Consider the following 22,908-nt stretch of genomic DNA (forward strand, 5'->3'; position numbering starts at 1 on the left):
ACTTTAAAAGTATCAACGGGTGGTTTAGCCTCTCTTGACCAGTGGCCACCATCGTGTAATTCATCAAATACGGATCTAAAATTCATCCGTCTTCAATCAATGAACCATCCCGTAATGATAATCCTATCGGTACTCTAAAATAGAGTAAAAGAAAATCAAAGACCAAAAATAAACATAAATACGGAGAAAAAAAAAATAAAAGACATAATTTGAATCCGATGATCGAGATTGAAATCAATGACATCCACAGATAGCAAAAATTTAGCACCGGACGGACTCCTCTATCCTCTCTCTCTGTCCGTTGGACTCACATGGCAAAACACACAAATATCTCTCCAGAAAGAAAAATCCATTGCTCACACTTCACTCCTTGTACTCTCTGTAATCTGTATGGCCATCACCAGCAGCATATGTTCATCAACAAACCAACCTCCAACTCTCCCAACACTTCCACTCAAAACCCACCACCCTCTCCAACTGCACTTCCCTCCACTCTCTTCCTCTTCCTCCTCCAAATTTGGCGCCAGTTTGGTCTCCAATGACGCATTGGTAGTTGCAGCTGCGGCCGAGGCGCTGGCGCTGGCCCGGGCTGCTTTAGAGGCGGCCAGAGATGCTGCAGCGGCGAGGGATGAGATTGTGAAGGCTTGGAGTTGTAGGGAGAGTGGGAATGGGAGTGGTGGGTTGGTGATGAGGAGGAAGAGGAGGAGGAAAAGGAGAAAAGGGTTGGAGGGTTTGGATGAGGAGAGGGAGAGGGGCGTTGGAGATGGAAAGTTGTCGTTTGGGTTAGTGAGATGTGGGCATCTGAGCTCAAAAGAAGAAGCAGAATGCTGTCTAAGTCTCAAGGTACTATAATTCTCCTTGATTCTTTGTATAGCAAATTTGTACTAGTATTCCGAGAATGGTTAGTTTTATACAAAAAACGTTCATGCTATGTTTCGAGATGAGATTTGAAAGTACTAAGCGGTATAGACTAAATTAGTTAAAAATGCACCGCAAAAAGATTTGGTGGATGATTTTGAAATGAGTAAATACAATGTGTTTAAAGGGGTTTGCAAATGGCTACTTGAATGGAGTCGTCATTTGTGAATCCTTGTTTGCGCATTTCAAATCCCTTCATCTAGTGTTTTGCGATTCATTTGTAACTAATTTACCTCAAATGTTTGGTACTTGCAAATTCCTGATTCAAACATAGCTTACAACGCGCCCAATTAAAGGAAAAGCCCATGTGTCAGCCAGCTGCCATGTTCTAACTGATTCTTACTGCACGAACTTCCGTTAGGGTCTCTCCTGTTGAAAAGTAGGGTGTTTTCTGAAGTATTGGACTTGAAGTGTTTTTCTCTATGGTGTAAAGTAGTTATGTGCTTATATGTGAAAAGCCTAACCGCCATTTACTTTGTCGTATAAATAATTGATGGGTGTTCTTCTACTTCTCGATTTAGACTGCATATTGCGCATCATTGTTTGTTCCGATTTGAGTTTGGAGAATGATTGGTTGGTTTCAATATTCGAGTTCATCAATTCTTGCCAAGTTCAAGAGCATTATTTAAGAAATGGAGTTTTGCTATGGCTGGCCCTTGTAAATGATACAACTAACATAATTCAATTGGTGGCCGTTGCATAAGCCTTAAAAAGGGTTTAAGTTTCTGCTAATCTTTATACTTCGGTTCACATGATTTTCCTTTTGTTTTCAAATGCAATTACAAGGAACAGCTTTAGTTGGAACCGTGTTTTGTTTTAGAACAGTTCTCAAATTACTTCTTGCAGAGTTTTCTAATCTGTGTATGGCCTTTAATGACACAGGAGGGAGCAAGACTAGAATCACGAAGATTAAGAGTCGTAGAAGCTGAAGAGCAGGAGCCGACCTCAAAGCAGTTAGCCAAGGCAATGGGAATGAAGACGAGAAGTATAGATAAGGTGCTTTGTAAGAAAAGAGAGTCACAAGAAAGAATCATCAGGAGCTACCGGGGACTCATTGTCTCTGTTGCCAGCAGTTATCAAGGCAAAGGATTAAGCTTTCAAGACCTCATTCAGGTTCCTACACCTTTTTCACTCCTGTCCAACACTTTCCGTAAGTTGCTCCACGAAACTAAGTATCTATTTATGCAGGAAGGGAGCATTGGGCTACTTCGAGGGGCAGAGAAGTTTGATCATGAGCGAGGATGTAAGTTGTCAACTTACGTCTACTGGTGGATCAGGCAAGCTATTATCAGAGCCCTAGAGAAGAAGTCTAGAATAATCAGATTACCAGTGAGAAGCTAACCTAATTAACCATTGTTCTTAAACAGTTGGATTTAGTTCTTTTTGTTAGACACTGCTTCCGCTTTTTGACTGAGGTTGCCTAATCACCGAGCTACAGATTTTATGTTAGTGACGTAATTAATTAGTTAGTTCTTATTGGTTTTCTGATGCTTCGAGTTTTGCACCACATTCACGACTAGGTTCAATGTCTCTTAATTGGAAATGGGGACTACTTCTTGAACGAAAACAGTACATTTCCTGCGTTGCATTTCAATGGAAAGTTCTAATGCTGGGGGTAGGATATAGTAAACCAGGTTAGCTTGTCAGCCCAAAGTTTTCTCAAGAATTTGCGCCTTTGCTTCTTGCTTATTGTATATATCAGTTGGTGCATCGAAACCATGGTACGTCTAAGATGAAAAAACATTGATGGTTAAAGCAACTTTTATCAGACGTGACTATACTTGTTAGCGTAATTTGTTTGAAATGTTTTCGTCAAAATTGTTCTACTGTCAAAGGTGAATTTTATTGAATATAGATGCTGAGGTTAGCTTTCAGCTGGAGATGCTCTTTTGGCGTATAGATGGCGTTAAAACTTGTTTGAGATGATTTAGATAGCAAATTTGTATCAAAATGAGTTCCTTTCCTTGCACATATTTTATACAACTCTTGCGAGATAACCTGGTAGAATTGCATTGATTGAAAGATTACAGAAGTATGGTTAGTTCATTTCTGCAGGTTAACATGTGCGGTGTGATGGCAAAAATCACAAAAGCTAAAAATTCCTTCAACCAAAGAATACAGCGACTGCCTACATATGACGAAATCGCTCAAGAGGTCAATGTGCATGCTGCAACAGTAAAGCTTGTTTGCGAGAGGAGCAGACCGCCAATTTCATTGGATCAGGTGGTAACTGTTCGGGGTTGCATGTCACTGCAGGTCTGTTTCTTGAATCTTATTTCCACTTTAGTGAATGTTTGCTTTCATGGCTATGCTCCATTAGCAGCTCAAACGATTGTGGAAGTGTATCAGTTACGCTTCATTAGTCGATCTTAATTTATTAGTTCGCATTCTGCTGCAGGAGATCATGCAAGGGCCAGAGGAGATGATGCCAGAAAAGATGCTTACAAAACAGCTAATGAAGCAAGAGGTCGAGAAGCTTCTCAAGACGCTGAGCGATAGAGAAGCATATGTGTTGAGATTACACTTTGGGCTACACGGAGAGACCCCAAAGTCCTTTGAGGACATAGGAAGACTGTTAAAGCTTTCGAGGGAGAGGGTTCGACAGATTAATGGAATTGCGTTATCAAAGTTAAAGCAGACTAGTACATTCGACAATCTAAAATTGTATATTGTATAGTTTTTTCGATGAACAAAATATTAAGATAGAGAAAGGTAAATAGCATAACGGGAAAAGAAGCGGTTGCATTTTTTGTTGCATCAGTAATTCTTTTCTTAAACTCCCAGCGCAGTAACAATTCCACCAAATGTTGGTGTTAACGAGAAAAGAAGTGTTATCTGATCTTCATAAGTTGCTTGCATCTAATGTGTGAGCAATAGAAGTCGAAATCAAAATAGCACAACCTTGATTTCAATTTGGAAGACGTATATTCACTTGAAGCTGTAAGCTAAACGTTACATTAAACCCTATACGTAATGTGTTTGAAAGCCTTATCCTTACTTGTGTAGATTATGAAGGACGTACAGAGAAGCAGAAGACAGGAAAATACAGACAGAATAGCTCAATAGATCCAAACCGGTGGTTATCTGCACCATCTTGCTCCGCTCAAACATCTTTACCAGAAGAATCATGACAATTACGTGCCCCACTTTCGTCTTCAATTCATCGAGTGAACTAATTTTCATCCATTTAGGTCTCTCCTGAAAAACCATCATCCAGTTAACTTGGCAGTGTTCAAAATATAAAATAAGACAGATTAGTTCTGATGTAATAGGACTGTGTTAGCATCTATTAATAATTTAATACCTCGGTGCAGGTTTAAGCCAATGCATATGGGAAGTAAAAATTACCTTCATAGCAAACATCCCGAACAAAGAAGATCCCTTTAGAGCGCGATCATCAATGGAAGGCACATCATTAGGGACATTACTGATAAATAATCCGTAAAGTCCCATGCCAAATATTAACATGACAGTCCCAGCAAGGTAAACATCTGCATCATTCATCATTGCATCAACATACAGACTATAACAACAAAAATAAACATAGAAATATGGACATCATACGATGAGTTTTACCCTCTTAAGAAAGGAGTGACTTCTGCTGCTTACACGGAAGTCACGACATTTGAAATGTATTTTGGTTAGCATTTGAAAGCATATTCAAGAAACAGAAACATAGAGCAATTCTAGAAAGAGGATTCTGAAATTATACCGATAGCTTCAACAAGTCGGAGAACCATATGTCCAGTGTGATTCCCTTTGACACAACTAGTCCAATAAACTTTGTAAGCATCCATTATATAAACACAACCCTGCAGATTCGAATATAGTATGAGTATGTACGGATACAGTCATACATTATGTGTAGCACAGAGATTATAGTTGAAATCGCAATCAGAGCCTGAATTTATATTTTCACGGTCGAAGACCTCATAGAAAGAAAATATTTCTTCTCCTTAGTACTTAAGTAAGAATATAAAATATGATAGAGAGAAATTACGTTGAGAAAGCACAACAGTGAACCAGCCAACGAACCTCCAACAGCAAACAGTGCCAAAAACCGGAAGTCAAATATTGTCTGTTCAACAATGGACACATAAAGAACGCTTAGAACATATTGTTAGACGGAAAAAATTTCTAAACAGAAAGAAGAAACTGCACAACTTTCTTAATTATTGACAGTTGGTACCTATAACAAAAAACAGAACCGACCATGAGGTAAATGACATTTTGTAGTTTCCTAGCCATCTTAGTTTAAGATAGGTTGTTTATACGCGCTAGACCGCTTACAGTATTTGTTAACACTCATGATGCCATTGCCATTGAATTCTTTTAAGCTTTGAAGGAGATTGCCTCCAAAGTGTTTGAACAAAACTACTACATTTGCATCAGTAGCTCTAACTTACTGATTCTTCTTATTGCTCAGCAGCAATCTGTCAAACAATAATCTGTCAATTATCAAAAAAATCACAACCAAGTCCTCCAAGCTATTCAAACCCCTCCCCTGTCATTTTAATTTTAATCAAAGTGCAAGAAATTCTTTAGAGAGTTGATGAACTCCAGCATTACATAAAAAAAGTAACACAAGCTATGGAGGAACAAAGCCACACAATAAAGCTCCGGTCACCAAAATTAAGAAAAGGTCACACTACTAAGTGGCCATTTGATAACCATTTTGTTTTCAGTTTTCACTTGTTTTGAAAACTGAAAACGATATGGTATCAAACTGCCCTAAGTTAAGAAGAGCCTCCTCTGCAACTAGAAGGGTTTTTCTGTTCTGTATTTTATTTTCATTTTTGTCCAAACCCAAAAAAGAAAGAAAGAAAGAAAGAAAGAAAGAGGAAAATTCACTCCTTTTGTCACATCCAAATTCCAAAAGTTCCAATATTCCCATGGATCTCTGAACATTTATACCAAGTAATCATTACTAAGCAAGTACAGTGACTGAAACACAAATTAAAATTCAGTTACCCTTTCAATGGAAGACTCAGCGGAACGGGCAAACCGAACAAAGGGGTTGCCGTTGGCAAGGGCGTAGTTGAAGCCCGCCGGCTCTGGGGGTCTTGACGACGCACCATTAAAAGGGTTTGGTGAAGTTTCAGTGGAGGAGGAGACTGCGGTTTGATTTGGGGCAGTTGATTTTGATTCCGGAGACTGTGGGGAGCTCAGAGAAGAAGCAGCGATGGAATGAGAGAAGCGCTTAGAGCTGTTCGACGGCCCGATGGGACGGATTGCCGCCGAGACGGAGAGGGTTGAGGTGGAGATAGAAGTGAAGAGAGCCATTATGGAGAGAGAGAGAGAGAGAAAGAGCTAGAGTACTGAGAATTTTCTGTGACTTTGGTTGGCGGGTAGTAACGGTAAATTGGGAACGTAAGTGGCCTTCACGCGTGTTACGGGAGCGTGGGACTTTCAAGCCGATACTGGATGGACGGCGGAGGGAAAACTGAAAAGTCAAGTCATCCGCACAACACAAAACGGGCCACGATTGTTGTTGGCCCGTGGTTAATCTTCAATTGGGAAACACTTATCCGAACCAACTATAATTTTTTGTGCAAATTTGAGTTACATCATGTAACACCCACCCTCGTTTATAAAATATATTTATGTAATTATCCCTTAAATGTTTTGAATCTATCATTTTGATCCTATGTTGACTACCCTATCAGGATCTAAAATTTGGATTCTTTTCTTCCTCAAGTTGCCACGTGGCAGGACCCCATCACTCCTCTCATTTCTCTCTGTCTCCCCCCCCCCCTTGAACCCCATCTTCTTCTTCCTCTTTCTGTCTTTCCCGTCTCTCCCTCTCAGATCTCTCACTTCTCTTCCTCTCTTCACTGAAATAGCACAGGGACACACACACCCACACGCTGAGGCACACTCGTACTCGGAGAAGCCATCATCGTCATCATTCCTCATCCTTCTCTCTCCCTATTTCCCGTGCTGTGAGGACAGAAACCCGGAAAGGAACTATGGCAAGATTTTTCTATTCTCCGGTTAGGTAAGCCTCGATTTCCCTCTCTTTAGTCCTAAATTCATGTGAGAATGAGTTTTAAATGGGTTTTATTGCGTGATTGTGGAGGTTTTAGGACGAAATCGACTTGGGTGTAAGCACACCCATCTCCGGTGAACTCGGTGGTGTCGATGAATTTTCCGTCCATCTCCGGCCGTTTTACGGCGAAAGGAAGGTATGAAAACACTCCTCTCGTCTTGTACTTCGTTTTGGTACCTAGATCAGGGTCTAGGGTTGTAGTTTGTGGTCGACCGGAGCTGTAGAAGCTCCGACGTTCTTCTCCGTCGACTCCAGGCTTTCAGGCCGTTTCTAGGACAAGCAGGCCTTAGGCCCGTGGTGAGTCTAGCCCAAAACCCTAACCCAGTTTGTTTTAATTGTTTTTAATTAAATTGTTTTAAGACCCAAAAGGCCTTTGGGCCGTGCCATTCAAGGCTTGAGGCCCGTTGACCCAACCCAAAACCTTTTTAGGTTTTGTTTATTTCTGTTTTAGAAGATTAGGCCTTAGTCTAAACCCATTAACCTTAGTCTAAACCCAAATCCTTTAAGGCCATTTCGGCCCAACCCAATCCAAAGCCCAGTCTGACTTTGACCCTTTGACCAGTTGACTGTGACTGTTGACTCGGTCAACGGTCAGCGTTGACTCGATCAACTGTCAGAGTTGACTTTGACTTTGACAGGTCAATGTTGACTTTTTGGGATTTTGTCCAAGACATCTCTTAGGCTAATTTCGACGTTCTGGACCCGTTTTTTAAGTCCATTTTTTCAAATTCAATCGTTTGACTAAAGGTACTCCTTTACGTGAATAGGTGCAATTATTAACGGTGATTCCGTTATACCTTTTTGGTACAGCTTTGCACCATCGGTGTACGGTGAATGGACCCCTTCAAAAGCATGTTTTAATACTAGAAATGCATACATGAAAAGCATGATTGAATGATTATGTTTTATGAAATGTTTTGTGAGATAACATGCTTACTGAGGCTAGATTAAATTACTACTATTTTTCATATAACCCATGTTCTTATAGAATATCTTATGGATGACGATATGATATTTAGAACATGTTTAGAACAACTCTTTGTAGTATAGATGATGAATGACTTTATACTATAAAGTTGTTTTTCAATCTAGATATATTCAATGGTTTTGTACTTATCTAGTGGTCTTTTCCGCTACGGGATGTAGGGATATATTCTGGTTCGTCCGGGGCGACGGTTTGGTGTTGGCATAGGGCATGGAGTGTGTTTCCTTTGACTATTTAGCACAGAGACGGGGAGCCGGCATGGGGCCTGGAGGTTATCGGACAATTCACTAGTGTTTATTACATATACAAGTTATGAATTTGAGATACTGCACATCATGCTAGGTTTCGGAAAACCTATGTTTTTCATTATATATGTGTTTTCATAAACCTGGGGGTTAGTATGTTGATAACTGTTTTATTATATTTATATCAAATTAGTCCACTCAAGTTTGTTTTGCTTCCCCTTCAGGACCTATGAACGAGGATTACGATTTAAGCTACGAGACTTTTCCCTACCAGTGATTCAGTGTTATATTTCTTCTACTTTGACATCTATTGTAATATAGCACTTCTCTATCTTAAATTCTGTTTGTACTCTGTAATAAACGTATGCTCTGAACTTATGTGTATGACCATAATTTTATTAATTAGTAGTTGAACTTTAGTATTATGTTGTTAGTTCCTATTGCCTGTTTTAGCTTATTTTTGAGCTTTTACTTAATTTAATGGCTTTCATCACCCTTCGGGTGTCGGCCAGCACGTGACCATCCCGATGTTCCGAGGACATCGAGATCGGGGCGTGTCAAATCAGTTAGTCAAAGATAATGGGTTGCCGTCCTTTGCATCTTAGTTTAATTTCTCTTCTCTGTAAAATATATTAATTTAGAATATCTTTTTTGTTGAAAAATATATAGTTTTCTTATAGTTCATAATTGTAAGGATTCCGATGATTCTCAAATCATATCCGTTCATCGTACATCGTGCGGTCAGTTTTCATTAGGTACTGTTTATATTCAATTTTAAATAAAAGAATTTACAATAATTTCTGACTGCACGATGTATGATGAACGGATGTGATTTGAGGATCCGGCAAGGATCCCACTCGTTATTTATAACAAACATGCATGATGCATGCATTGACTTGGTTAATTTCCAGGCAAGCCTGCATAATTTAATAGTCGGGAATGATGAGAAACTTGTTGCATCAAGTCAATACTAAGAGAAAACTGATTGGCCCAGAAAGAGTTAATCATTTTTTTTTTAAATTTAAGGATAAAGAAAACGTTTAATATGTTCTAAGAATGTGATTATTATAAGGGCATACATTGATTTCTGGGGAACTGGTTTGAATGTTCCTTGCAGTTAAATGTTTTTATGTTCAATTATTTTCTCTGGTCTTACCATGAACCTTCACTTTTCTTAACTCTTCTGAAGAAAGCGAAATTAGTTTTCTTTCTTCGCACGCAAGCGAAGATTATATCAGAAATATCATCATTGTTCATGGTTCATAGTGTTTGGTTATTGAGAGTCTGAGACTTTGAGTTTACAGAATCATTCACAATGCTTCATCCACTCTTGCTGCTTCTCTTCTTTTTGATAAACCATTTTTCTTGTGGTGGTAATGCTCGGTTGATAGGTTGCCTAGAAAGCGAGAAAGAGGCTCTCATTGACTTCAAAAAGGGTCTTGAAGATCCTGAAAACCGGCTTTCATCATGGAAAGGAAGCAACTGCTGCGAATGGCGGGGGATACACTGTCATAATACAACTGGAGCTGTTCTAACAGTTGATCTCCATAACCCGCATCCGCAGGATCCGTTTGGTTCTCCAAGCAGGTACGGATTCTGGAACCTTAGTGGTGAAATTAGTCCGTCGCTGAAAATGCTCGAGTCCTTGAAGCATTTAGACTTGAGCTTCAATACATTTAATGGAATTCCAATATCTGAATTTTTCGGATCCCTGAAAAATTTGCAGTATCTAAACCTGTCACATGCTGGGTTTAGTGGTAGAATTCTCCCAAATTTAGGGAACCTCTCTAGCTTGCAGTTTCTTGATGTGTCCTCTAATTTAATATCTGTTGATAACCTTGAATGGGTGACTGGTATAGTATCTATGGAGTATCTCAATATGAATGGAGCTGATCTTTCAATGGTAGGACCGGACTGGATTCCAAAGCTTAATAAACTCTTGTTCTTAACTGAATTGCATATGTCGAGTTGTGGCTTATCCGGTTTTATTCCCTCTCTCACTGTAGTCAATTTCACTTCACTTTCTGTAGTTGAACTTGATTCTAACAGCTTCAAGTCAGAGATACCTAATTGGCTTGTCAATATCAGTAGTCTTGAAACTCTCAGTATGAGCAGCTGTGGCTTGCATGGAAGGATTCCGCTTGGTTTCGGGGAACTTTCGAGATTAAAGTCTATTGATCTTTCTCTGAATGAAAATCTAACGGCAAGTTGCTCTCAGCTTTTCAGAGCAGGATGGGAAAAGATAGAAGTTATTAGTCTAGCTTTCAATAAATTACATGGTAAACTTCCTGCTTCCTTTGGCAACATGACAGCTCTCACTTATTTTGATCTTTTTGACAACAATGTGAAGGGTGGGATTCCAAGCTCTATAGGTGAACTTTGCAACCTCAAGTTTTTCCGCTTATCAGGCAATAACCTAAATGGGACTCTCCCAGATAGTTTAGGGAAACTTTCTGAGTTGTCTGTGTTGGATGTTTCTTCCAATCATTTGACAGGCGTTGTAACTAAAACACATTTTTCGCAGCTTAGTAAGTTGAAAACCTTGCTTTTGTCTTCCAACTCTTTAACATTAAACGTCAGTTCAAATTGGATGCCCCCTTTTCTAGGCCAGAATCTTGATCTAGGGTCATGCCATTTGGGTCCTTCGTTTCCTGCTTGGTTAAGATCCCAAAAGGAGGTCGAGTTTCTAGATTTCTCAAATGCCAGCATTTCAGGTTCCATTCCAAATTGGTTTTGGGAAATCTCATCGAACCTCTCACTGTTAAATATCTCATTCAATCAGCTGGGAGGGCAGGTCCCAAATCCTTTTAATGCTGCTTCCTATGCAGAAGTTGATTTGAGCTCCAACTTCTTTGAAGGACCGATTCCTTTTCCGATTGTTGATGTCGCGTTACTAGATTTATCCAACAATGTATTTTCAGGTCATATCCCAAAGGCCATAGGGGAAACCATACCAAACATGATCTTCCTCTCTCTTTCGGGAAACCAACTAACAGGTGCAATCCCTGCTTCTATAGGCGAAATTTTGCATCTTCAAGTTATCGATTTTTCAAATAACAGCTTTAATGGAAGCATTCCTCCTACCATAGCAAACTGTTCTTTTTTAAAGGCTCTAGACCTTAGCAAGAACAATCTATCTGGAAACATTCCGAGCTCATTAGGTCAGCTAAGTCTGCTTCAAACAATGCACTTAAGCGACAACAAACTCTCCGGACGGCTCCCACAAGCTTTGCAGAATTTTTTCAAGTTTGGAGACACTGGATATCGGAAATAACATGCTAACAGGAAGTATTCCACCATGGATCGGGAAAGGTTTTGAGTATCTGAGAATTTTGAGGTTGAGGTCAAATGCATTTTTCGGAGAACTTCCCATCATGCTATCAAATTTAAGTTCATTGCATGTCCTGGACCTTGCAGAAAATCAACTGAATGGAAGCATTCCAGCTAGTTTTGGAGATTTCAAAGCAATGGCGCAGGTGGAAAACACGAACCGTTATCTATTCTATGGGAAGTACAGGGGTGATTACTATGAAGAAAGCTTGGTTGTGAACTTAAAAGGCAAGCCTCAAATTCACACCAAGTTTCTCTTCCTCGTAATCAGCATAGACGTATCTGGAAATCAATTGAGTGGAGATATTCCCGAAGAAATAACTAATTTGGCTGGTTTGATTGCTCTGGATTTATCCAGAAACCACATAAGCGGTCACATTCCTGAAGGCATTTCAAAGTTGAAACAGTTAGAGTCACTTGATCTGTCAAGCAACAAGCTCACAGGTCCAATTCCTCGAAGTTTGTCTTTACTATCATTCCTGGGGTATCTGAATCTGTCAAACAACGACTTCACCGGTAGGATCCCATACACAGGGCAATTAACAACTTTCGATGCGCCATTTTTGCTGGAAATCCAGGCCTCTGTGGTGCTCCTTTTCTTGTAAGCTGCCCAGATGATGATCCGGATAAGGGAAAGACTCCGAAGGATGATGGTGATGGCAACGATTTCATTGACAAGTGGTTCTGTTTGAGTGTCGGATTGGGATTTGCATCGGGTGTTCTGGTTCCTTTCTTTATTTTAGCTATCAGAAAATCTTGGAGCGTTGCTTATTTTCGGTTGGTAGATCAAGTTTTGGAGAGAATATCAGAATGTCATGCCTGAGAATCAGAGGACCAGGTACGATCACTTGAGCTAAAAAAGCATTTTATATTTTATACTGTTATGTACTATAGTATCATCCATTACATTTTCGGTACTTAGAACTTTCACCTTTCGGGTACCTAAATTTGTCAAACAATGAGTTTTCTGGTAAGGATCGTATATATGCAGCTCATTTGACAACTTTTAATGAATCCTCTTATGGTTGAAATCCAGGCCCTTGTGGTCCTCCTCCTGTCGTAAGCTGTCCAGGTGATCGTGACAACGAAAGGATTTTGGAGGACGATGGTGGTGACAACGACTTCATCGATAAGTGATATTATTTAAGTGTTGGACTGGGATTTGCAGCGAGTAGAAAGTCTTGGAGTGATGCATATTTCTCTTTCGTCGATAAAGTGTGTCATGGTTGAGAAACAGGAGAGGAGTGCATCACAGGACCAGGCACTGTCACCTGTTGCAAATTTCTTCGTTAAGGGAACACTACCTCAACCTACATGCTCCACTTACAAAGCTTCAACATACAAGCTTCAACAAAAGAAAATTCAAAGAACTTAGCGAAGAAGGCTTTGGTGTATTTAACACAATACGTTGAAATAAAGGAAAGCTTATTTATTGATATCCCCGATAAGTTACAAATATGTACATATACTTGAGTCAAAATAAACAAACAAGAGGGAGCCTTCACAAAGGTTGCTTAGGAGAAGTCTCAGCAGTCGGTAAAGCCCCAGAAAGAGAAGGCACCAGAGGGGGATCATTCGGAGCCTCAGTACTGGACAGAACCCTAGAAGGAGGAGGCATCAGAGGTTGATCATTTGGAGCTTCATTACGCGGTACAGCCCCAGAAGACGAAGGCAATAAATGCCTTTGGAACAAACCCACAAATCTCTGATGATCAAGTAAAACCTGACCATCAGATTCCTTCATCTGGTCAAGCTTCCTCTTCATGTTTGTAGCATAGTCATGTGCGAGCCGGTGCAACTGTTTATTCTCATGCTTGAGCCCTCTAATCTCCTGTTTGAGACTCATCACTTCAGCCGCCAATGATTCAACTTGGCGGGTTCGAGCAAATAGGCGTTGGGCCATATTAGACACAGAACCTGCACACTGAACACTAAGAGCCAGAGAATCCTTAACAGCCAACTCATCAGACCGTTTGGAAAGTAGTCTGTTATCTTTGGGAGTGAGAAGGTTCCTGGCCACTACCGCAGCGGTCATATCATTCTTCATCACGGAATCTCCAACGGTAAGAGGACCAGTAGGGGAGACGAAGGATGGGCGCCATATGTTGTCTGGAGAAGGCGATGCTGCCTCTTCAACAAGGTTCAAGTCAAAACGACGGTCGGAGGGGCCAGACATTTTCAAAGGTGTTGAAGAGAGAAGAGGTCGGACAAATCAAGATCTTAGAAGTGCAAGAATGGAGCTTCTACTGGTGGATATTCAAGTGTGCTTTGGAACTTAATGTCAGCCCCTATAAAAATCTGCACTCGATGAAGCTTCAGAAATCGAAGAGGCGCCTGCTCAGAAATCGAAGAGGCGTTTACTTTCTCAAAAGCTGGGCTGCTCAGAGACCACGAGGGTCGATCTCAGAAATCGAAGAGTCGTGTACTTTCTCAAAAGCTGGGCTGCTCAAAGACCACGAAGGCCGATCTCAGAAATCGAAGAGGCTTGCTTTCTCAAAAGCTGGGCTGCTCAGAGACCACGAGGGTCGATCTCAGAAATCGAAGAGGCACCTACTTTTCCAGCCCTGTCAGCACCTATCACACGCACACTCAGCTTTGCGGAAATTATGGGCATTCTGTCGAAGATTTCTGGCGAAGTAGAAAGCACATGAATCGTACTGTTCAATCACCCACTTCCCACACGCAACAGTAGCTCATGGGTACCACATATAACTCTGCCAAAGTTCTCTGACAAAGTTGAGACACGTGAAGCTTGCAGCTCCCACTACATCACTCTGACCAAGAAGGGTAAAAGATTAGCAAAGAAACAACACTAACAAAGTTTAGACACATAAATTTTGAAGGTCTAGCTACCATATTATTACCCACAAGGGTAAAGGAACAGTACCACTGCTGGATAATTGGAAAGTCCCGGTGTGTCAACCTCTGTGCTTTGTGGCAAGGTAGACTAGCAAACATGCCCAACCTTTACTCACATTCGATAAAACACTCCCAACAAGATTGCTTGCTCCAAAATCGAAGAGGCACCGCCCTCCGAATCTCGAGAGCCAGACTCCTAACATGATTACTTTCTCAAAAATCGAAGAGAGGGTAAAGGAACAGTACCACTGCTGGATAATTGGAAAGTCCCTGTGTGTCAACCTCTATGCTTCGTGGCAAGGTAGACTAGCAAACATGCCCAACCTTTACTCACATTCGAGAAAACACTCCCAACAAGATTGCTTGCTCCAAAATCGAAGAGGCACCGCCCTCCGAATCTCGAGAGCCAGACTCCCAACATGATTACTTTCTCAAAAATCGAAGACACCGCTCTCCGAATCTCGAGAGCCAGACCCCCAGTAGGATTGCTTTCTCAAAAATCGAAGAGGCATCGTTCTCCGAATCTCGAGAGCCAGATCCCCGACAGGATTGCTTGTTCGAAAACCGAAGAGGCACCACTTTCCCAACTTCAAGAGCTGGATCTCCTTGGATAAAGTTTGTCTGTAATCTTCACACGCAACATCAGCTTTCCAGATACCACAGACCACTTTTTCAAAGTGCTCTGACAGAGTTAAAACTTGTGAAGCTGGCAGCTCCCACTACCGTGTTATGACCAAGCAGGGTAAAGGAATAGCATTATTATTTGATGTTAGGGAGACTCCTATATATGTCGACCTCCATCCCCAACGGACATGCAGACCTGCAAAAATGCTCAACCCTTCCTCTTATCTGAGAGGGCACTCCCAACGAAGCATTTCGAAATATTCAGCTTTCTTTCCCCCCGATAATACCTCTGTAAACAAGCTATACTAGAGCAAGAATATCTCATATCATCAGGGTTAAAAGCAAGAGTATCCCATATCATGCTTTTTCCCTGTCTTTTCCTTTGGCCTTGTTCTTACCTGCAAGACAAGGAGAAAGAGTGCAATCAGTCAGCACTTGGAATCAAGTTTCCAGCCAGGAACTGATTGCCTGGAACCCCTTACCTGATTACTTACCTGACATTGCTCTCGAGTACTCATCTTCAACATCTTATGCTTCCAGGGAAGATCCCGCATCTGCCTGAGGAACAGATAAGGCAAGTGAGAAGGATACAAGGAAGCATGTGGAGACAAGCGTAACAGCACACGTGCCGATACATCCATTACTCTGTCAAAAGCAAAAGTATCCCATATCAGCAGGGTCGAACGTACTCTAGATTTGATGGACTTGTTTTGACCCTCAAATTCTTCAGTCGGCCGTATCTCTGGAGGAAACTAGAAAACCCTCCAGCCCAGTTCAAGAATAAGCCTGTGGAAAGTTACTTCTTCAAAAGCAAAAGTATCCCATATCATCTCTTCTCATTTTTCTTCTCTTTATCCTTCATGCTGCCTGCAAGATAGGGAGAATGTGAACAATCAGCCGGAGCTCTGATTGCTTACCTTGTCTGTCACCTCTTTCAACAGATCCCCTAGCTCGGCGACTTGGGGGACTCCTACTACATGGTTTGTATCGCGCTTGACTAAGCCTGAAACTACAAGTAAGCTTCAAGTGACATTGATACATTACCTTGTGCACCTCCACCAGTTACAGATACCACCCCTGAATGGAGGAAGAGTACTTCCAGAGAAGATGCCATATCTACCTATGAGACAAGAGAAGATGCCATATCTACCTATGAGACAGATAAGGAAAGTCAAGACGATACCACACTCCAGTACTTAGAAGTTTCGTGGTTACGAGATCATTCTCCCACAATATTTCCTAATGTCATTTGTACTAAATCATTCACTTGTACTCACTAAAGGAGAGCTTGAACCTATGTACTTGTGTAAACCCTTCACAATTAATGAGAACTCCTCTATTCCGTGGACGTAGCCAATCTGGGTGAACCACGTACATCTTGTGATTGCTTTCCTATCTCTATCCATTTATATACTTATCCACACTAATGACCGGAGCAATCTAGCGAAGATCACAAAAAGTGACCGTTTTCGCTACCTAGGATATCTTGCAAGAGAACGGAGAATTAGATGGAGATCTCAACCATAGAATACAAGCTGGATGGATGAAGTGTAAGAGTGCATCCGGCGTGTTGTGTGACCGTCGTAGGCCACTGAAGCTCAAGGGAAAATTTTGTAGGACGGCAATAAGGCCAGCGATGTTTTATGGCACAGAATGTTGGGCGGTGAAGCATCAACACGTACACAAAATGGGTGTAGCGGAGATGAGGATGCTTCATGGGATGTATGGGCACACGAGAAAGGATAAGATTGGGAATGAGGATATCCGAGGTAAAGTAGGAGTAGCCAAAATTGAAGGAAATATGAGAGAAAATCGGTTCCGGTGGTTTGGACATGTGCAAAGAAGGCCTACTGACGCTCCGGTTCGAAAATGTGACTACGGGACAGAGGTTCAGGGCCGAAGGGGTAGAGGAAGACCTAGGAAAACTTTGGAAGAGACCCTAAGAAAAGACTTGAGTACTTGGATCTAACGGAGGACATGACACAAAATCGAGCGCAATGGCGTTCTAGGATTCATATAGCTGACCCCACTTAGTGGGAAAAAGCTTTGTTGTTGTTGTTGTTGTTGTTGTATCTAGGAACAAGAAAGTTCAATTGGATGACGAAGGACACGAGGGAGGACGCGAGCTGAGAGACGAGAGAGCAACACCAGAGCTGGGGGAAGGACTCGACAAGTTTTTAGATTTGAATTGCGCCCTTTGCTTTTGTACGATAAAGAGAGAAATGAGGGTAGGTTTGGAATTTCAAAAAATTGATTAAATGGGCAGTGACACTGTTCACCTTGTTTTGGGAAAAAAAAGGCAGATTTCTAAAGCTTGTTTTTGCTGCTTTGGCATTTTGGTCTTTTTACACTCCAAATTATGTAAAGCTAATTATAGATGTTTACCAAACACGATTTAAGCCCATATTTTCTTGGTACCCACTTTTTTTAAAAATTTCAGTTGTGCCAAACTGGTTGCTATGACTTCGTGGTGCTTACAAATACATAGTAACAAAACCAAAAAGTATATATTTTTTTTGTTGGACAGATAAAAAAGTATGCGGGTCTCACATTACAATCCATAATCTAGACCGAACAGATTAAGAATTATCCAATATCTGCAAAATCATAAAGTAGATTGATTAGCAGTAGTTGATCTATTTTCAATTTTTTTCTGCCTATTATTGCCTTTCAACCTGTTTATGACTTCTCCCGTTCAAAAAAAAATTATTAAGGCAGTTACACTAATTTATCTAAAATTACATTAATGAAACTCTTTTTGTCAACAAAAAAATGATAAGAAAACAGATTTATCTTCTATTACAACAACAAAAATATTAAGGACAATAACGTAATTTAACAGATCAAAATTTTGTTTTTTTTAAACCTCAGCTACATGTAAGTTTATCATCTTTAATTTAAAAAATAAAAAATAAAAAAAATAAAAAACAATCTCTATCCCTCACTCCTCACTTCCAAGTTCTCTCTCAATCTCTTCCTCTCTCCTTCAATTTTAACAATCAAAGTAAAAAAAATTATACACTTTAACAAAAAAGCTGAGTGCTTTTCTTTCCGTAAATATTATCTTTTTACACAGAAGAGGAGAGAGAGAGAGAGGATGAGTGACACCGGAGCAACAAAGGTGATGAGTGTAACCGGAGCGTCCGGTTACATAGCATCATGGCTGGTGAAGCTGTTGCTGCAGCGTGGGTATACGGTCAAAGCCTCAATTCGCGACCCAAGTCAGTCATCACTCGCCGCTCTTACTTCACTTCTTCAATTGGTTAATTTCTCTTTAATTGCAAAATACTTATTTATTTGATAGTTTTAATCCCCACTTCTTCGTTTTCTTTTCGATTAATTTGATTATTTAATTCTTCTTTTTTGGAAAAATGTATGAGGCTTGATGCGTGATTAAAACTAATCTGTGTTTTGGGTTTGTGTATTTTGCTAATTTTCTTTTGAATATTTTCATCAAAGTTTGTAAATTCCTAGAAATTTTGTGTGTGTTACCAAGGTTAATTAATTTGATCAGTATGGTTTTGTGTGATTTAGGAATTTAGGACCTTGGTAACTGTTTCTTTTGCTCTGCCGTGTCATATTGGGGAGGCCGGAGGTTGTGTAACCTGGCTCTGATACCATGTTAACTACATTGTAGTGTTTGGGAATTGAAGAGAAAATCAAGAAGAAAGATGAAGAGAAGAAAGATGAACACAGAGAGTTTGAGAGAGAGAGAGAGTTTTAGAGAGAGAAATATGCTTTTGTATTGACTGATAGGATGAAGGTTACACAACTGTTTTTATAAGAGAAAGCCTAACTACTCTAACCAACTTACTAACTGTATTGCTGACTTGTATGCTTAATAGTAACTTGATTACTTGACCAGTTTGATCCAGTTTAAGGACTTTAACTAAGTATTGATAGTGTCAAACTAACCCTCAAGACTAGACCAATAACCGGTTTCTTCATCATGGAAGGAAGAAACTTGAGCGCTTTGCGACGATCCATAGATGTAAATTGGTAAATTTGGTGATTACAAAAAGGTAGTGGATTGGGAGTGTTGAAATGGGCATCAAATGATTCATTTGTTAAGTTATAGTTTTTATGGTTTATACTGCAGATGATAAGAAGAAAACAGAACACTTGCTTGCGCTAGATGGAGCTAAGGAGAGGCTTCAACTATTCAAAGCAGACCTACTGGAAGATGGCTCTTTTGATTCCCTAGTTGAGGGTAGTGAAGGTGTTTTTCATACAGCTTCTCCGTTTTATCACAATGTCAGCGACCCACAGGTACATCCTGTGTCACTTTAATTGCTCCATTGCGTAACCATCAGTCGTGATATGTCTGCATAATTTACCAATTATGTTGCATTCTTGCTGGATTTACTGAAAGTTTATGATGCTTTGATGTTCTATGCGATGCTTTTTCTTCTGGAAGTATCTCTTTCATGGATTCATTAGTATAAAATTATTGCCTTCAAAGTTCATTTGAATATGCTAAAAGGTCGCTGGATTCTAACTACCTTCTTTTTAATTATATCTTGTCTGCAAATTCTTAAATTAAGATCCGATAAGCTGCTGGTTTTAATGTTTTCTTGTGTCAGGCGGAACTTATTGACCCTGCTTTGAAGGGAACTCTTAATGTCCTTAGATCATGCGCCAAGGTTCCATCTATCAAAAGGGTGGTAATAACGTCCTCCATGGCAGCAGTTGCATTTAATGGGAAACCTCTTGCTCCGGATGTAGTAGTTGATGAATCTTGGTTTTCAGATGTAGCTGTTTGTGAAAAATCAAAGGTTTGTGCACTTCTCATTCTAATTTTATGACAAAAAATATCTCATTTATAGGTTCTCTGTGGACATTAGTACAAAGACTTAACTGGTTAACATAATAGAACATCATACGGAACTTTTCGATATTAATTTGCACTTGACATCCAGTCTTGTTCATACATATCTCTACCAACTCTATTTTTTTATGCGTGTTCATCTTTATCTGTTTTTTTTATTTTTTTTATTTATCCTGTTCTTATAGTTATTCACTCCTGCAGAAATCACTTTCAGCTTATCATGCTTCGCCTAAGATGCCTTAGTTGTGTATTTCACCTTCTAATGTGCTTGAATATGAGAACCTTTTAGGGTTCTTTAGCCTGTTATGTCATATTTGGATGTAAATTGAAAGGAATAATTATTTGTTGTGAGATGATTGATGCTCATATTTTTGTTGGCTCTGGTCTGGTTGTTAGCATATCTCACGTAAATGATTAATTTTTATTGTGTAAGAGTTAAATATTTCATCCTTTAAATGCATGTCCATTGTGTTTACTAAGACTTTTCCTTCATTAGCTTTGGTATATGATTTCAAAAACGTTGGCTGAGGAAGCTGCTTGGAAGTTTGCAAAAGAGAATGGAATCGACATCGTTACAATAAATCCAGGATTGGTGATTGGTCCTCTCTTACAGCCAACTCTGAACACAAGCGTGGAACCTGTTCTGAAACTCGTCAATGGTACTCCTGAGCCAGTATTTATAAAATTTCATTGCTCATTAATATATTGCATCATTTTATCAAGTAATCATTCCTACTGGAGAACCTATTTTGAGGGCAGGATCTAGTACGTAAGAGAAGCTGCATAGTACACAGATTACACTTTTTCCACTAAACCTTCAGTGCAGAACACTCTCCTCATTGGGATATATGAAATATCATGAGTTTTGAGATTTACTCTTTCTACTTGAACTTCTGCATTCTGTACAGATGAGTGGACTTTTAATCCGTGCCTCCAATTGCTAATAGTTATGGAATTATGTTCCTTGTATAAGCACTGATCCTTTAGCACAACTTGAATAATGGTTTGGGGGCACCATCATGAACATGTAACTACTACGTTGGCATGTCACTTCACATGGGTAATGTATTCCTTGGTATATATGAGATGTAGACTACGGTGAATTGGTTTCTTGTAAAAGAGAGAGGGTATCATGGAGGTGTATTTACTATTGAGTGATCATAAACTAAAGGGTCATGTTTGGATCTCATGCTTTCTGCGAAACCGTACAATCTGCTAAGAAATTCTCATTGCTGATATTCAATTTATGCAGGAGCTGAAAGATTTCCAAATACAACTTATAGATGGGTTGATGTTAGAGATGTTGCTACTGCTCATATTCTCGCCTTTGAGAATGCTTCAGCAAGTGGGAGATATTGTCTAGTTGGAAGAGTAATACACTGTTCTGACACCGTGAATATTCTGCGGGATCTCTTCCCTGCTCTCAAGCTTCCAGAGGAGTAAGTTGCTATGCTAATACTGTCCACATTCTTCGTAGTTGCTAATTTGTGTGACGGATAATTTGGACTTAAGGAGATTTAAAGTCTGGGATTAAAAAACTAACGTCTGTGTTCTTCACAGATGTGCAGATGACAAACCATTCACACCAACTTACCAGGTATCCAAGGAAAGAGCCCAAAGTTTGGGAGTTAAGTTTACTCCTCTGGAGGTGACTTTGAAGGACACCGTGGAAAGTTTGAAGGAGAAGAACTTCTTCTGATCATGGGTCACGTTGGACTTATCGTTGCAACATCAAATCCCGTTTGATCAACTACGTAAAAATACGTTGCAGAAAATAATTGGCGCTTCACAAAACTCTTGCACGAGACCCCGTTCTGTGAAGTTTAATTGTACTTTGGAATTTATTTCAACTGCGTTTTAGTTGCTGGGAAAAATTTGAAGTTTGAAGTTTGAAGTTTGTATTGGATCCTGAATATTCCGACATCACAAGTCGAAAATTTATTAAGTGGAATCCCAACTCAACCACTCTGAGTTGGAAATTAATTTAAATTTAGAACTTTCCCTCATAAACTAGTAGTCAATTTATAAATATGTGCAGAAACAAACGCTCCCAGACACATTAGTTTTTCCATTTTTGCATTAGTTTTTGTATAAGCTGGTGTCCAACGTTGTCAACTTCTTTGTGGCCGGCATGGCGGCATTGACTTGGTGTCCAAGTTTGTCTGCTCCTTGGCTCAAGTAGTTCGAATATGCTTATCTATATAAACTAGAAACCGAATTTCAATGTTTTAAAACGGAGTAGGATTCTCTTTCTTCCGAATCTCTCTTCTCGAGCTTTTAACTTGGTAGTGGCATCTCGAACATAGGGACACCTCAAGTCCAAAATCAGTGGTTGGTTTTGACTCATGGCTTGGTAAGATGGAGCAAAATTTTGGTGCATTAACAAGCAGCATTATCAACGACTTTTTTAAGTTTTGGATTGCGATTTGAAGTTAGTGAAATAATAAAAAATTCAAATTGTCCTTAAATTGCTTAGGAAATCAAACGCAACTGGGAACGAGGAGAAGAGGGGCGGCAGAGGACAAATGCTGGTGAGAAAAATCAAAAGTTTCAATTTTTGCAAAACTATTAACTAACAGTCAACAGGAGGGTGCTGGGAAATTAAGTAAGAATTCATAATTACATGCATAAACAAGCGCTCCAAATCAAAAGTACTTTGTCTTCATCAATTTTTTTAATATAGGAGGTATCCCACGTGACATCGATGACTAATCCGTCTCCTCACGCAGTCTCGGCTCCAAATGATGTGGCAACTTACTTTTAGGCTCCGAATCAAATGATGTTAAAGCAGAGTTTGTGATCCTAAAAAATACATATGTGAGTTTGAACTAATAGTTTGCTTAAGTAGATATTTAGTTGTGATGACGGTAGTATTGCAAGAAAAATGAAACAGAATAAAGAAAGAAAGACTAAAATCAATGACTAAAATTAAACACTAAGAAAAAAAACGAAAAACTTGACTGAGTCAAAGCCTAAGGCAAAAAAATAAAAAAAATAAAAAGAAAGCAAGAGCAATAAACTAACTGCATATAAAAGCACCAATCGGCAACTGCAAGGCAACTAACTACAT

General features: G+C 39.8%; 3 protein-coding genes, 1 long non-coding RNA gene and 1 pseudogene across 5 annotated transcripts; 4 read left to right on the plus strand and 1 right to left on the minus strand.

Annotated features, from left to right (window-relative positions):
- The first annotated feature begins 190 nt into the window (after positions 1-190).
- On the plus strand, positions 191-3,675 carry LOC103413772 (RNA polymerase sigma factor sigD, chloroplastic). Its single transcript, XM_029096544.2, has 5 exons — positions 191-843; positions 1,801-2,031; positions 2,107-2,247; positions 2,974-3,174; positions 3,317-3,675. The coding sequence occupies exons 1-5, from the start codon at positions 238-240 to the stop codon at positions 3,593-3,595; spliced, it is 1,458 nt and encodes a 485-aa protein (XP_028952377.1). The 5' UTR covers positions 191-237; the 3' UTR covers positions 3,596-3,675.
- Positions 3,676-3,820: 145 nt separating this feature from the next.
- On the minus strand, positions 3,821-6,322 carry LOC103418623 (uncharacterized). The gene is made up of 5 exons (XM_029096546.2): positions 5,890-6,322; positions 4,919-4,996; positions 4,631-4,730; positions 4,267-4,409; positions 3,821-4,116 (listed from the first exon to the last, which is right to left on the minus strand). The coding sequence occupies exons 1-5, from the start codon at positions 6,199-6,201 to the stop codon at positions 3,913-3,915; spliced, it is 837 nt and encodes a 278-aa protein (XP_028952379.1). The 5' UTR covers positions 6,202-6,322; the 3' UTR covers positions 3,821-3,912.
- Positions 6,323-6,719: 397 nt separating this feature from the next.
- LOC139190271 (uncharacterized) lies at positions 6,720-8,253 on the plus strand. The gene is made up of 3 exons (XR_011574363.1): positions 6,720-6,916; positions 7,005-7,103; positions 8,114-8,253. It is a non-coding gene; the product is annotated as an uncharacterized lncRNA (long non-coding RNA).
- A 1,116-nt stretch (positions 8,254-9,369) lies between these two features.
- Positions 9,370-12,701, plus strand: LOC103407507 (receptor-like protein EIX2; annotated as a pseudogene).
- A 5,264-nt stretch (positions 12,702-17,965) lies between these two features.
- On the plus strand, positions 17,966-21,827 carry LOC103412848 (cinnamoyl-CoA reductase CAD2-like). 2 transcript variants are annotated; one of them, XM_008351367.4, is made up of 6 exons: positions 17,966-18,231; positions 19,110-19,279; positions 19,594-19,785; positions 20,335-20,497; positions 21,091-21,277; positions 21,399-21,827. In XM_008351367.4, the coding sequence occupies exons 1-6, from the start codon at positions 18,108-18,110 to the stop codon at positions 21,535-21,537; spliced, it is 975 nt and encodes a 324-aa protein (XP_008349589.1). In that variant the 5' UTR covers positions 17,966-18,107; the 3' UTR covers positions 21,538-21,827. The 2 variants fall into 2 exon arrangements, with proteins under 2 accessions (XP_008349589.1, XP_017181771.1); XM_017326282.3 differs by having other exon boundaries at positions 18,037-18,272.
- The last annotated feature ends 1,081 nt before the right edge of the window (positions 21,828-22,908 follow it).

The sequence above is a fragment of the Malus domestica genome, chromosome 02 (genome assembly GCF_042453785.1).
Source record: "Malus domestica chromosome 02, GDT2T_hap1".
Classification (NCBI taxonomy): Eukaryota; Viridiplantae; Streptophyta; class Magnoliopsida; order Rosales; family Rosaceae; genus Malus; species Malus domestica.